This window comes from Rhamphochromis sp. 'chilingali' (assembly GCF_963969265.1).
Source record: "Rhamphochromis sp. 'chilingali' genome assembly, chromosome: 4".
Lineage (NCBI taxonomy): Eukaryota > Metazoa > Chordata > Actinopteri > Cichliformes > Cichlidae > Rhamphochromis > Rhamphochromis sp. 'chilingali'.
In genome coordinates, this window is record NC_137948.1 from 10,054,301 (window position 1) to 10,066,225 (window position 11,925).

Genomic DNA, 11,925 nt, shown 5'->3' on the forward strand with positions numbered 1-11,925 from the left:
TATTCAGCATGAGGTTTATAGCTGAAAGGTTCGGATATAAACAGATGGGTAGAAATCCTAAGGTAACCCCATCAACAACATTACTCAGTTTCATCAGAGTTTAGAACACATTTATGATAGATTACAGATTTATTAAAAGCACATTAGTTTTCCAAATAAGGGGAAGAACCAGTAGTGTAAAAAACACTGTCGCCAGCATAAAAATGTACATTACCTCAGTGTAATACCGATTATGTCAGTAACAAAAGAGATATAAGGATGGAGCCCTGTGGCACATTTTAGTGACTGAAAGAGAGCCAAACATTGGAGACTAAGTCCAACCAAACATGAAACCATTTAATGCAGTGTGTTAATCTGTGTCCAAGCTGCGCCACTGTAACTAGATCAGGTTATATGCAGACGCCGAGCTTCACCATGCTGCATCACATACTCCACCCAGAAAACAGTGGGATTCATTTGCGTCACTGTCTGGTCATGCATCGCTCCTCCCTGAGCCCAGTTCTGTTGGAGGTTTCTTTCTCTTAATAGGGAGCTTTTCTGTCACCAAAGTGCTTGCTCATAGGGGATCATATGATTGTTGGGGTTTTCTCTGTTTCCTTTGTATTATAGGGGGTTTATATTGTAGGGTCTTTACCTTACAATATAAAGTGCCTTGAGGCAACTGTTGTTGTAATTTGGCGGTATATATAAATAACATATATTTGTATCATTATGTACAGCTACTTTAAATACCATATTCATTCAGTCTTTGAATTCAACTCTAATTGACCTTTCCTTCAAGCTATCAAGGTGTCTACTATAGCCCACTTCTTCAAGACTAATGTGATACAAAGTGTGATGTACTGATGTCCCTGAGTTGCAGTGTTGTGGTACAGAGTGAGGGCCCAGAGGTGAACGAACAGTCCTCTTTTACTACCAACAGTGGGACAAACTGAGTGAGAGTACACTGCTGGGATGTGGACTGAGTATCTGTCAAATATCAGTGCTAACGCTAATGTCAGGGCCGCACACTGATCAGTGTATTTATGCTGGATAGCTAGTTACCTAGCACCGTTGCAATTAGCTAAAATGGTCATTCACTCTGGTTTTTGCTGCTGCTCCTCATGAGTGCAAAAGACCAACAGACCATCACGCACCAGCAGGTGGAGACACAGACTTAAGGACTGATCTGTGGCTGCTGCTGTTCATGAGGTGGGCAAATATTAACATTTATGGACTCAGGCTGTTAATTAGAATAAATAGAAAAAACATTGAAGCAACTTCATGATATTGTTTAAGTAAATCTGAATCTCACCTGCACAATAATGTGATGTAGATTTTTAAGCACATTTTTTATGTTTAATATGTTAAATGAGAACAAGTTAGATTTCACTGTAGGATACTTTTACTCCCCAGTGACAACATCGTACATGTCCCCAAGCCTCATTTTTCACCCCTCTGATACAAATATTTGTCTTCAAATGTTTCATAAATTCTTATAGGCCCGTCTCTTTGCTACCACAGTTCTCTTCTATACTGGAAAAGATATTTTACAATAGAATGTATCACTTTCCCACAAAAAACAATGTACTGTATGAACAGCAGTGTGGATTTAGACCCAAAAGAACCACAACACATGCCTTAATGGAATTTAAAGATACAGTAACAACTGCAACTGAAAACAAAGAATATGCTATCTGGAGTTTTTTAGATAAAAAAAAAAAGCATTTGATAAAGTCAGTCACAACATTTTACTTAATAAACTTTGCACATATGGGGTCAGAGGGGTGGCATTATCATGGGTTAACAGTTCCCTTAAAAACCAGAAACTATTTATATAAACAAATAAATGCCATAAAATCAAAATTGAAACCTGTTGTATGTGGGGTTCCCCAAAGATAAGTTCTGTACATTATTGTATATTAATGACATATATGTGCAATTTCAAAGTCTTTGAAAATAATATTATTTGCAGATGATGCAAATTTACTGTACTGTGGAAGTAACTTGGAACAACTTCTGAATGAACTAGAAAACTAATAAATAATATGAAGACTTGGTTTGACTATAATAAATTAACATTGGACATGAGTAAAACAAAATTCATGATATTTGGGAATTGTGCATATTCTACAAATAGTAAAGTGACAATAAATAACTTTGAATGAGACAGAGTATCGGGGGGGGGGGGGGGGGGGGGGGGGGGAATCCGTGGTGTGATAATACATCACAAACTATCCTAGATTCACTTATATTAAAGGCAAAATATCAACGTCTCTTGCAATTCTCTACAAGGTTAAGGATCTCATAAATCAAAAATCATTATATACACATTATATGTATTGTTCTATTATACTCCCGTACATGCTATATTGTGTGTGGAAGTGTAGGGAAACACCTGTAAAACACACACCCATCCAATATACGTTCTGCAAAAAAGAGTGATAAGAACACCTGTACAGATGAAGTTAAGAAAAGTACAAAAATACACACATTTGTTTAGAAGCAATAAATTGCATGAATATAGACTTCATCCTCTCAGTGATTGAGCTGTCTCATTGTTTTCTATTGAAGTCTTCTCCTTATTTTTATAGATTAAGGCAAGAGTAAGTTAAAACATTCATTTAGGTATTTTGCACATAGATATAACTCCATATGAAGCAATGTCAAACATAACTGGTAATTAGTTACATTTACTTCTTCGAAATAAACTATTCTATCTATCTTACAGTGTTTATCATCCATCTGTTTTAGTCTATAACTATAATTTCTTCTACCTAATCCTATACACTGTACATAAGGTGTGCTTGCTGGCAAACAACCTGTCAATCACATCTCGTTTGCCAATGAGTCTAAAGCATCTCTCAGTTTCTCAGCCAGATCCGCTTCTTGTTCATGAAACCAACTCTCTAAATATCAAGATGAATAAGGTGAAAACAATTAGCTGAAATCTCTTAATGAGACTTCAACAACCAGTGGGTGATGTTACAGCATCTCCATCCATCTATACCTCATCCTGGCAATGACTAGTGGTGCCTAAACTCTTCAGTTATTTTTTATAGTCAAGATTTATTTGGTTAAATGCGAACACTGAAAAAACAAAAATGAAAACAGGATTTCATGCAGCTTTAATAATAAGGACAAAAAGTTACTTCTGCCAGTGCAGCACTTGGGTGTTCTTTTCACCATGCATGTCAGAGGAGACCTGAGGGGTACTACAGAGAAAGTTCAGCAAAGCCAGACTTTCTTTGACTCGACAAAACCTAAAAACTCAGCCAGAGACAATAATCGGTATCTCAGTATTGTGTTTTTTTTTTTACTTTCTGTATTAACTTAGGCTTTCTGCTTCATCATCAGCACAGTTGCTGCTGCTGCCCATCTTCTTTCTGCAGTGTAGGACACATGTCAACACTTGGATTTAATAAACCGCTTGCTTCAGCAGAGAATTGTCCCCATAAAACGTACTGTAAATACAAGATTAGGTATTTAAAAAAAATGCTCTTCCACATTATTTTAAATGAAACTGAACATAATAAGCTGCCAACAAGATCATTATGGTAACACAAGTTACAATTTTAGCTCAGCCAGGTAAAAGGAGACCAACCTTCATGACACTGAAAACTCTGACTTTAAGCTCAACATTTAAGCTCAACATAGTTAATTAATGAATTAATCTCCCTCTGAAATGAGCCCAGGTCTGCTGGGTAACTAGATAACATCCGGCTTTTATGTCAGCTGTAATAGCAAGACTGAGAATGTATTACATATTTATTCATATTTATATAGCGATATTTCCAACACCAATATTCAGAATGATTGACTGTCATGTTTTATTCAATCAAGTCCATATAGTAATAAAAAAAGAAGAAATAATGAATTTTTAATATTTTAGGAGATATATATATATATATATATATATATATATATATATATATATATATATATATATATATATATATGTTTTATTTTGTACTATTGCTAAACTTAAAACTGAACCCTTTGTGTTTCAGTCCTTGAGACTCCTGTTTGCATGTGAGTACCAGGTCACTGTGTTTCTTCCAGAGTGGGGATCAGGGATGTGGGGACTGTGTATATCCTCCATGTCATGGTCTTTGGTTTTGAATTTTTATTCCCGAGTTTTATTCTCTGCCTGGGTTTGTTCCAGTTGAGGTCTTAAATTATTCTTAGTTTATTTTGTTCTTTTTTTGAGCTGTAATACTTCTTTGTAAACTTTGAGTTCTGAACCTTTTGTACTGGTTTAGATCATGTATTGTTCTCGTGTTCGTTTTGAATTCTGGGATTTTATTAAGCTCCATTTAATGTTTTAAAGTTGTTGGTCGTGTGTTTAGATCCCTCAGCTTCTTTTGTATCAGGGTTTACAGGTGTCTTTTGGGTTTTTTAAGATTTTTTTTTTTTAATGTGTCATATCAGGGGTGTCGAACTCCAGGCCTTGAGGGCCGGTGTCCTGCAGGTTTTAGATATCACCCTGGGTCAACTCACCAGAATCACATGATTAGTTCATTACCAGACTTCTGGAGAACTTCAAGACATGTTGAGGAGGTAATTTAGCCATTTAAATCAGCTGTGTTGGATCAAGGACACATCTAAAACCTGCAGGACACTGGCCCTCGAGGCCTGGAGTTTGACACCTGTGTGTTATATGTTAGTTCTGCTTCCTGTCTGTGCCTTCCTCGCTTCCCTGATTGTCTTTACTTGCCTTAATTAAGTTCAGCTGTGCTTTGTTGGCCATCTGTCTCCTGCTGTGTAGTCATCTCTTTGTGTGTATGTATTTCCTCCATTGGTGTGTTGCTGTTTCCCTTTTTGATTGTGAATATTTTGCGTCTGTGTTTTTTTTTTTTTTCCCATTTGGACACATTTTAGATATGCCTCCTCCATCCTGTGTTTGGGTCCTCATCCATCCCCCATACTGATTCTGGCACATACGAAATGAAATAACAAAACACTGGGTTAAAAAATGAGGGAAAACAATAGGTGCACAAAAAAGGGAAGGCTTAAGATACAAGCTATGCAAATCAACCATCTAGGGCTGATTATTTGAGCTTAAAGTAACTTTGTATGTTTCTGTTTCTGAGATCCCAAAAGGTACACGTTTAGCACTTAATCCACTGTGACCAGTTTCATTCTATATCTGTCTTTTATATCTGCATAATGATGATGATTATTACAGAAAGTTACTTTTGAGTTCAATTCTCCTCGAGAACATTTGCTCGCTCTTGGTTATTATCAGTTGGTAATAAATGCAGATATTAGAAATATAATGTGCAGTATAGCTAGATTCAAAAAGTCCCATATACCATAAAACTAAAATGTTAAGCACTTTATTGTCTGAGAGTGTGGTCATGCTGCTTCTGCTCACCAAGACATTTAATGGTTCTGTATTAAATTGATTGATTTAACTAGTGAGTCAGATATTTAACCTGTTTTGTTATTCAGTCTCTGGGTTTCAGCTTCACTTGGGTCATTTATTTCACCTCATTCCACAGGGTCTGCAATGTGTCTGCATGCTTCAGCTCCACGCCCAACCACATGTACACAACCCTCCAACACTCATTTGGTGATGGCCCAACCCCAAATAACTTCCATTCTGGTCTGACAGACCAATGGCACCCCGTCCCCGGAGCACATGGGAGGAGAAAGTAAGCGCGAGGGTGCGACAGAGGGAAAGTACGAGGATGAGACCGAACATGCCAGAGTCTGCATAAATGATCCGAGAGTCAAGAGGAGGCTCTGAATCAGCTGAGAGTTTTGCGCGGACCTGGTTCTGATGTGGTCCAGTAGGAAGAGGCTCATCAGGCTCTACAGGAGATTTTCAAACAGTCCTCACGACTTCATTCCTGGTTTTGAGTCTGTATATTTTGGAATAATCAGGATAAACTCTCAGAAGAAAGGTGAGTGTGTGCCTGCCTGCCTGGCTGGCTGCTTGAGCTCTGACAGAAGACCTCAAAAAAGTGTTTCCCCCCCCCCATGTCACTTGGTGACATGCTCTGATTCATCAACACATAAGTACGACTGTCCTCATCAAGTCGACTGAGAGAGAGAGATGAGAGTGAATAATTCAAAATACCTGAGCGTCTGATGCCTTAACACACATTTACCGGATGTTTGAGCTGAAAGCAGAGGCATCCATTCATCATTAGTGGCGTTCTAAGTTTGGAGGCAGTGGTGATTTCCACGCACATGTCAGTGGTTTAATTTTGTCTGAAGGGATGCAAAGCGGAGACTTAAAGTGAATGATGAGAGCACTAATGGAGAGACAAAGGCTGCTTCATGAGACAAGAGAGGTAAACGCAGAATAAGCTTATTTTTAAAGTGAAGCTATACTAGTGTTTCAGATCTGTGAGAGTGACTCTTTCTTGTTTGCTTCTTTTCCCCACAGATGTCATGAAGCGGAGGGATTCAGTCAGATAACCTGAGATCATAAAAGACTCCTCATCATCATAAATTCTGCCAATTCTGAGGCCCTAAAGAAGTTCTGTCTTGAATATTTCACTGTACACTTCCTGGACTGTCATGGATTCCCACAGCGGTCCCTATCTCAACCATAAGGCTCTCTGCTCACCTCTGGGTGCAGCCCGGCTATGTCAGTTAGCTTTGGGCTGTGCTGTGATCGCGATGGTGACCCACACTGCTGGCTACAGTGGCTCACATGGCGTGTTCTGCATGGCGGCATGGTGTTTTTGCTTCGCCATGTCAGTGCTGGTGTTCTTCCTGGATGCAACTCGTCTCTACAGCTACCTGCCCGTATCCTGGGACAACCTCACAGTCACGTGTGCTGCCTTTGCAACGCTCATGTAAGTCACAGAGTCAACCTTTGAACTGGAAGTTACATTTTGACCACCTTTCACTCGTCATACCAGTTTTTTTCACATGCAGCAAATTAATATCCACCCAACAAAAATACCCAAATACATCTAACGGATGAATTATTGCATAAAAAGAAACAAACATTATCTTCTGAGTCCTTTTAAATGAAGAAACAATAAAAATATATGCACACCATGATCTAACGTCTCCCACTGGCAAATTCTCGCAAGAATTAATTAATTAAATCTGCTATTTAATCAACGGTGGAAAAAAAATGACAATTAATAATGTAAAACTGCTGCTCAGTGATGAACAGCAGATGATTATCATTCGACTACAGTTTTCTCCAGCTTTAAGAAATATTTTTGCACTTTCCATTGCACTTTTTTTTACAGTTAGCAACTGTTGCTTATCACCGTCAGTGTTTTCCAGCATCAGGCGGTTAAAAGACGATTTTGATAAATCTTCTATATGCTCTGCACTCACTTTTTGCACAGGCAAGGTTGGCACTGAGCTGCTAAATATTTGTGTACATAGGTGAAAAGATGCCTTTTTTCTAAAAACTACATTACTTAGCAGGCAGATCTGAAATGTGAGTTAAATACTGGACTCAATTCATCAAGTGTCCCTCCAGATAAATGCTTCTGTTGCTATACTGGATGTGCTAAATGAATAAACGCAGCAAATATTCACCACATCAAGTTTATGGAAAATGAACAGGACTTATATACAATGTTTCTACTCAGCTGAGCAGTCAGGGCGACCATGGCTCAGGGGGTTGGGAAGCGTATCTGTAACCGGAAGGTCGCCGGTTCGATCCCGGGGCTCTCTGTCCTGGTCGTTGTGTCCTACTTGCCTACTGGTGTTGGCCAGAGGGGCCGATGGCGCGATATGGCAGCCTCGCTTCTGTCAGTCTGCCCCAGGGCAGCTGTGGCTACAACCGTAGCTTGCCTCCACCAGTGTGTGAATGAATAGTGGCATTGTAAAGCGCTTTGGGTGCCTTGAAAAGCGCTATATAAATCCAATCCATTATTATTTCCTACAAGTGTCATTCACCCACTGACACCCAAACACTCATTTATACCATGTTTTTATCTAACGTCTAATCGCTTTCTAACACACTCACACACACACGCACTGATAAGGAGTCAGGGATCTGACTCTACCACCTATTGTGTATTGTGTTTAAAAAAGCACAAACAAAGAAACCTACATAGTTTTGACTAGATAAAAAATATTGCAGTTTGAGATCTTATAACCTGGTCTTTACTGCTAAACACACTTGGATCAGGTGTTGTTAAATTGTGAGACTTTAGGGATATTTGAACTGTTCTTGATTACAGCCATCTTTAAAGCCAGACTGATTTTAGGACTGACTTCCTGTGTAAACACACCTCTAATCAACTCTTACCTATGTGGCTGAAAGAGTCACAGCTTTAACAGAGGTAGAACATTAACCTTTCATTGCAATACTGGGCACATAATCACACTACTGTCACTGTGTGAGGTTTTTTTACGGGACTTTTGATCCTCTACAGGATCCATACAGGATCAAAATTATACATACAGGCTGAAAAATCTGCATATATCTTTACTAATATTTGGTTAAATGTCCCTTAGCAAGCTGTACCTTGGCCAGACCTTTGCAAAGTGATGATACGAATAAATAACTTGTACATGGGTACAGTTGTTTGAAGTGATGATCTTAGAATCTGCAATTGTTTAGAAATAGCTCCAAGAGACTTTCGAAAACAGCATTTTGCAAATTTGTTGCAGTCAGAAACTTGTTTCCAGTTATACCAAAGCAGTTATAATGGGAAGGTTAAGGGTCAGCCTCACTCATAATTTAATGCCATAACTTAGAAAATAAAACAAAGGTTCCTGTTGACCTATTAAAGACTGCACAGTGTATATTTTATATAGTGTATCTTATGAGACGTTACAGACATAGTTGTAAATGTAACTCTGGTTTTCTCAGATTTAATAAACTCATATAGCTTTTCTTTCCTTCTTCTGCAGGTATGTGACGGCCTCTGTTGTTTACCCTCTGTTCTTTGTGCAATCCGAGTGCCCTTACGCTGGCTGTGATGTCAGAAATTTCCGCATTGCCGTCACCGTCTGCTCCATCCTGGGGACTCTGGCCTACGGGGCGGAAGTGGCCTTGTGCAGAGCAAGACCAGGCCAGATTGTGACGGGTTATATGGCCACAGTGTCCGGCCTTCTCAAAGTTGTTCAGGGCTTTGTAGCCTGCATCATCTTTGGTGCACTGGCCAACCGGAGTCAGTATTCCCAGTATGCAGGCACAATCTACTGTGTTGTTGTCTATGCTTTCTGTTTTGCTCTCACAGCACTGGTGATCATAATGACTGTATGCAAGCGGACCAAGGCTGTGTGCTGCATGCCCTTTGACCGCTTTGTGGTAGTGTGCACCCTCCTCGAAGTACTGCTCTACCTGAGTGCATCAGTGGTGTGGCCAGTGTTCTGCTTTGACACAAAATACGGCTCCCCATGGAGACCGTCGTCCTGTCCACAGGGGAAGTGTCCGTGGGACAGCAAGGTTGTGGTGGCCGTGTTTTCCTTCGTCAACTTTGGACTGTATTTGGCTGACCTGATCTATTCCCAGAGGATAAGATTCGTCTCCTCACATAGGCCCAGTAACTCGCGGGCCTAGCAATCCTTATTTGGCATTGGTTTAAGTTATTTATTTGCCTCAGTTTATGATTTTTAATATTTAAAACTATAGAAAAGGTAAATTTGTAATGCACAAGTTTCCCAACCCAGGTGCTGCACTTACTCTGCTGCTGAGACATCATGAATTTGAACTGAAAGCACTCTTGTGGAATTTCACTGCCACACCCTACCATGGCAAAACTGACCCCTTCTTTCTTAGGAGCCAGCCTTACCCAGACAGTCTGGACCCAGTGTATGTCCTGCCGAATCCTCAAAATACAAGACACTCCCACTATTCTTGACCTGTGACACAACACACACTTCCTTTCTACTTGTATTTTTGGTCAAATAATACATAAAAGTCTTGAATATAAATAGCAAACCTGGTTTTGGCATCCATGGCATCCCTGTCATCTGCGAACCCCACACCAACAATCTACGGACTCAGGCTGCCAAAAATAAACACGAGCCGTCTGCACTCATAGTAAAGCCATGACACAGCATTTATAAGAGGCTGGTGTCTTTAAAGCCTCTCTATGAAATGCTTTCCTCAGTCTATGCAGATGAGGAGAAAATTATCAGCCGCCCTGTAAGATTTAAAGTTTTTGTCAAAATTTTCCCAAGCGCCTTTTTTAACAGACCAGGGGATTTTCCGCATAGCTTTTCTAAACAAACTAGTTTTCTTAAGAAAGCGTAGATTATTTCTGTTTGCACCCAATAACGAAATTATTTCAGAAAATAACAAAGAATTACCAAAATCAATTTACACAGAGTATTAAAGCCTCAGCAGTGTTTGAGCTGTTGCTTGAGAAAGCATCATGCCAAAAGCCAAAAGAAATCAGTTTAGACTTGAGAAAAAGAATCGCCGATGCAAAGCATGGCATGACTATACAAAGTTATTACAGCATTTCAAGAACTGGAGAGAGAGGTATCGTGAAGAAGGTCAAAGAGAGCCACAGAGAACAGAACAAGCAATACTCTGGAAAGAAAATGTGATGTGATGTTTAAAGATCCCAGAAACACTGCCAAGACACTATCGAATGACTTAGCCAATTCTGGATGCTATTGCAGTCACTAGGACTCAGCACCCCTGGACTGTGAGATTGCAGAAGAGCTCCACTTCTGCAAAAGAAACACCTTCAAGCCAGACTGAAGTACGCTAATGACAACCTGGAGAAACACTGGAGGCGCATCCTTTGGTCAGCTGACACAAAACTAGGGCCACAGACAGACACAGCTTATGTTTGGAGAAAGACTTGGAGAAGACCGTCCCCACAGTGAAACATGCTGCTGGGCGTATTATCCTATGTAGCTGCCTCCGTTTATCTTAAACTGGGAATCTCTACGCACCAAGGGACACTATGAGCATGGTCAGGGTGGCCAAGAAGTGTTTATACAGTCTCACTGATTAATCACATGTAACTCAATATGTGTGCTTATTTTGCTTTTTCTTGTGTTCTGTCACATATGTACACATTGTTATGTTACATATATTGTTATGATGGTGGATGCTCATGTTAAACATAGCCAGGATTCAAATAATGAGGTCAAAGTATGTAAAAAGCCAAGTTTCAGACATCTTTTTTCTACTCTTGGGTCTGAATGATGTCATAGAGAGTGTATATGAATATTATGGCCATCTTGGGCACAGAGCTCTGGCTTCAAATGAACTGTTTGTAAGGGGTAGCTAAGCCCCCAGTATATGGTAAGCTGTGAATAATGCAAAGTTACTCTAGTTAATATTATGGAGATGGAAATGAACATAATAGATCCTGTTTAACTGATAGTTAAAAGGGTTGTACTATCCTTATTAAAAATGACCTGTGTGATAATCCTTGTAAACCGTATTGAGACACTATGTGATTTTACATTCAAATAAACTCAGATTTGTTGATTTAAAGTTTCTGTAATAACGTATCTTCCCATGAGTGAACTAATTAGTGAATCTTTGATTGGTGATCTCTGATATTTGTAGAGATCAAAACAATAATGATAACACCGATTATTGTCCTTGCTTTTGTTTTTGTATGGAAACTTGATTTAAAATGAGCTCTAATGTTGCCCTGCACACCATCTTTGATAACATCCCGGTGCTGTGTTTAAGGCTTGTGCTGCCACCAAGTGTCAAAATAAATAATGAATTCAGCGCACTATATTATATAAAATATGTTTACATGTGTTTCACCACACATGTAATAGTCTCTACGTACATTCCATTTCTCTGAACAGAAAAAAATGTCAAACCTTTGAGCTAAACTTCAGTGAGTTTTGTTCAGATTTTACATTCACCTCTGGAGTCTGCAGACATGAAGCCAAATGACCTGCATCATGCTGCCGCTGCCACACGACTGAGGTGGTGAAACACAACCTGTGTAATGATGGGTGGAAGTTTGTCAGTGTGAGGCTTAAATTATCTCCAACACAGGACTGCTTGTCTATGTTCACAATGTG

At 39.5% G+C, this 11,925-nt stretch overlaps 1 protein-coding gene across 1 annotated transcript; it reads left to right on the top strand.

Moving 5' to 3' along the window:
• The first annotated feature begins 5,666 nt into the window (after positions 1 to 5,666).
• LOC308395173 (myeloid-associated differentiation marker-like protein 2) lies at positions 5,667 to 11,603 on the top strand. The gene is made up of 3 exons (XM_080879884.1): positions 5,667 to 6,281; positions 6,377 to 6,791; positions 8,824 to 11,603. The coding sequence occupies exons 2-3, from the start codon at positions 6,511 to 6,513 to the stop codon at positions 9,473 to 9,475; spliced, it is 933 nt and encodes a 310-aa protein (XP_080736010.1). The 5' UTR covers positions 5,667 to 6,281; positions 6,377 to 6,510; the 3' UTR covers positions 9,476 to 11,603.
• The last annotated feature ends 322 nt before the right edge of the window (positions 11,604 to 11,925 follow it).

Excerpts from the sequence above, each read along its gene's own strand:
- LOC308395173 (XM_080879884.1), top strand. The coding sequence starts at position 6,511 with ATGGATTCCCACAGCGGTCCCTATCTCAACCATAAGGCTCTCTGCTCA. Across the intron at positions 6,792-8,823 it reads GCTGCCTTTGCAACGCTCAT|GTATGTGACGGCCTCTGTTG; the intron begins GTAAGTCACAGA and ends CTTCTTCTGCAG.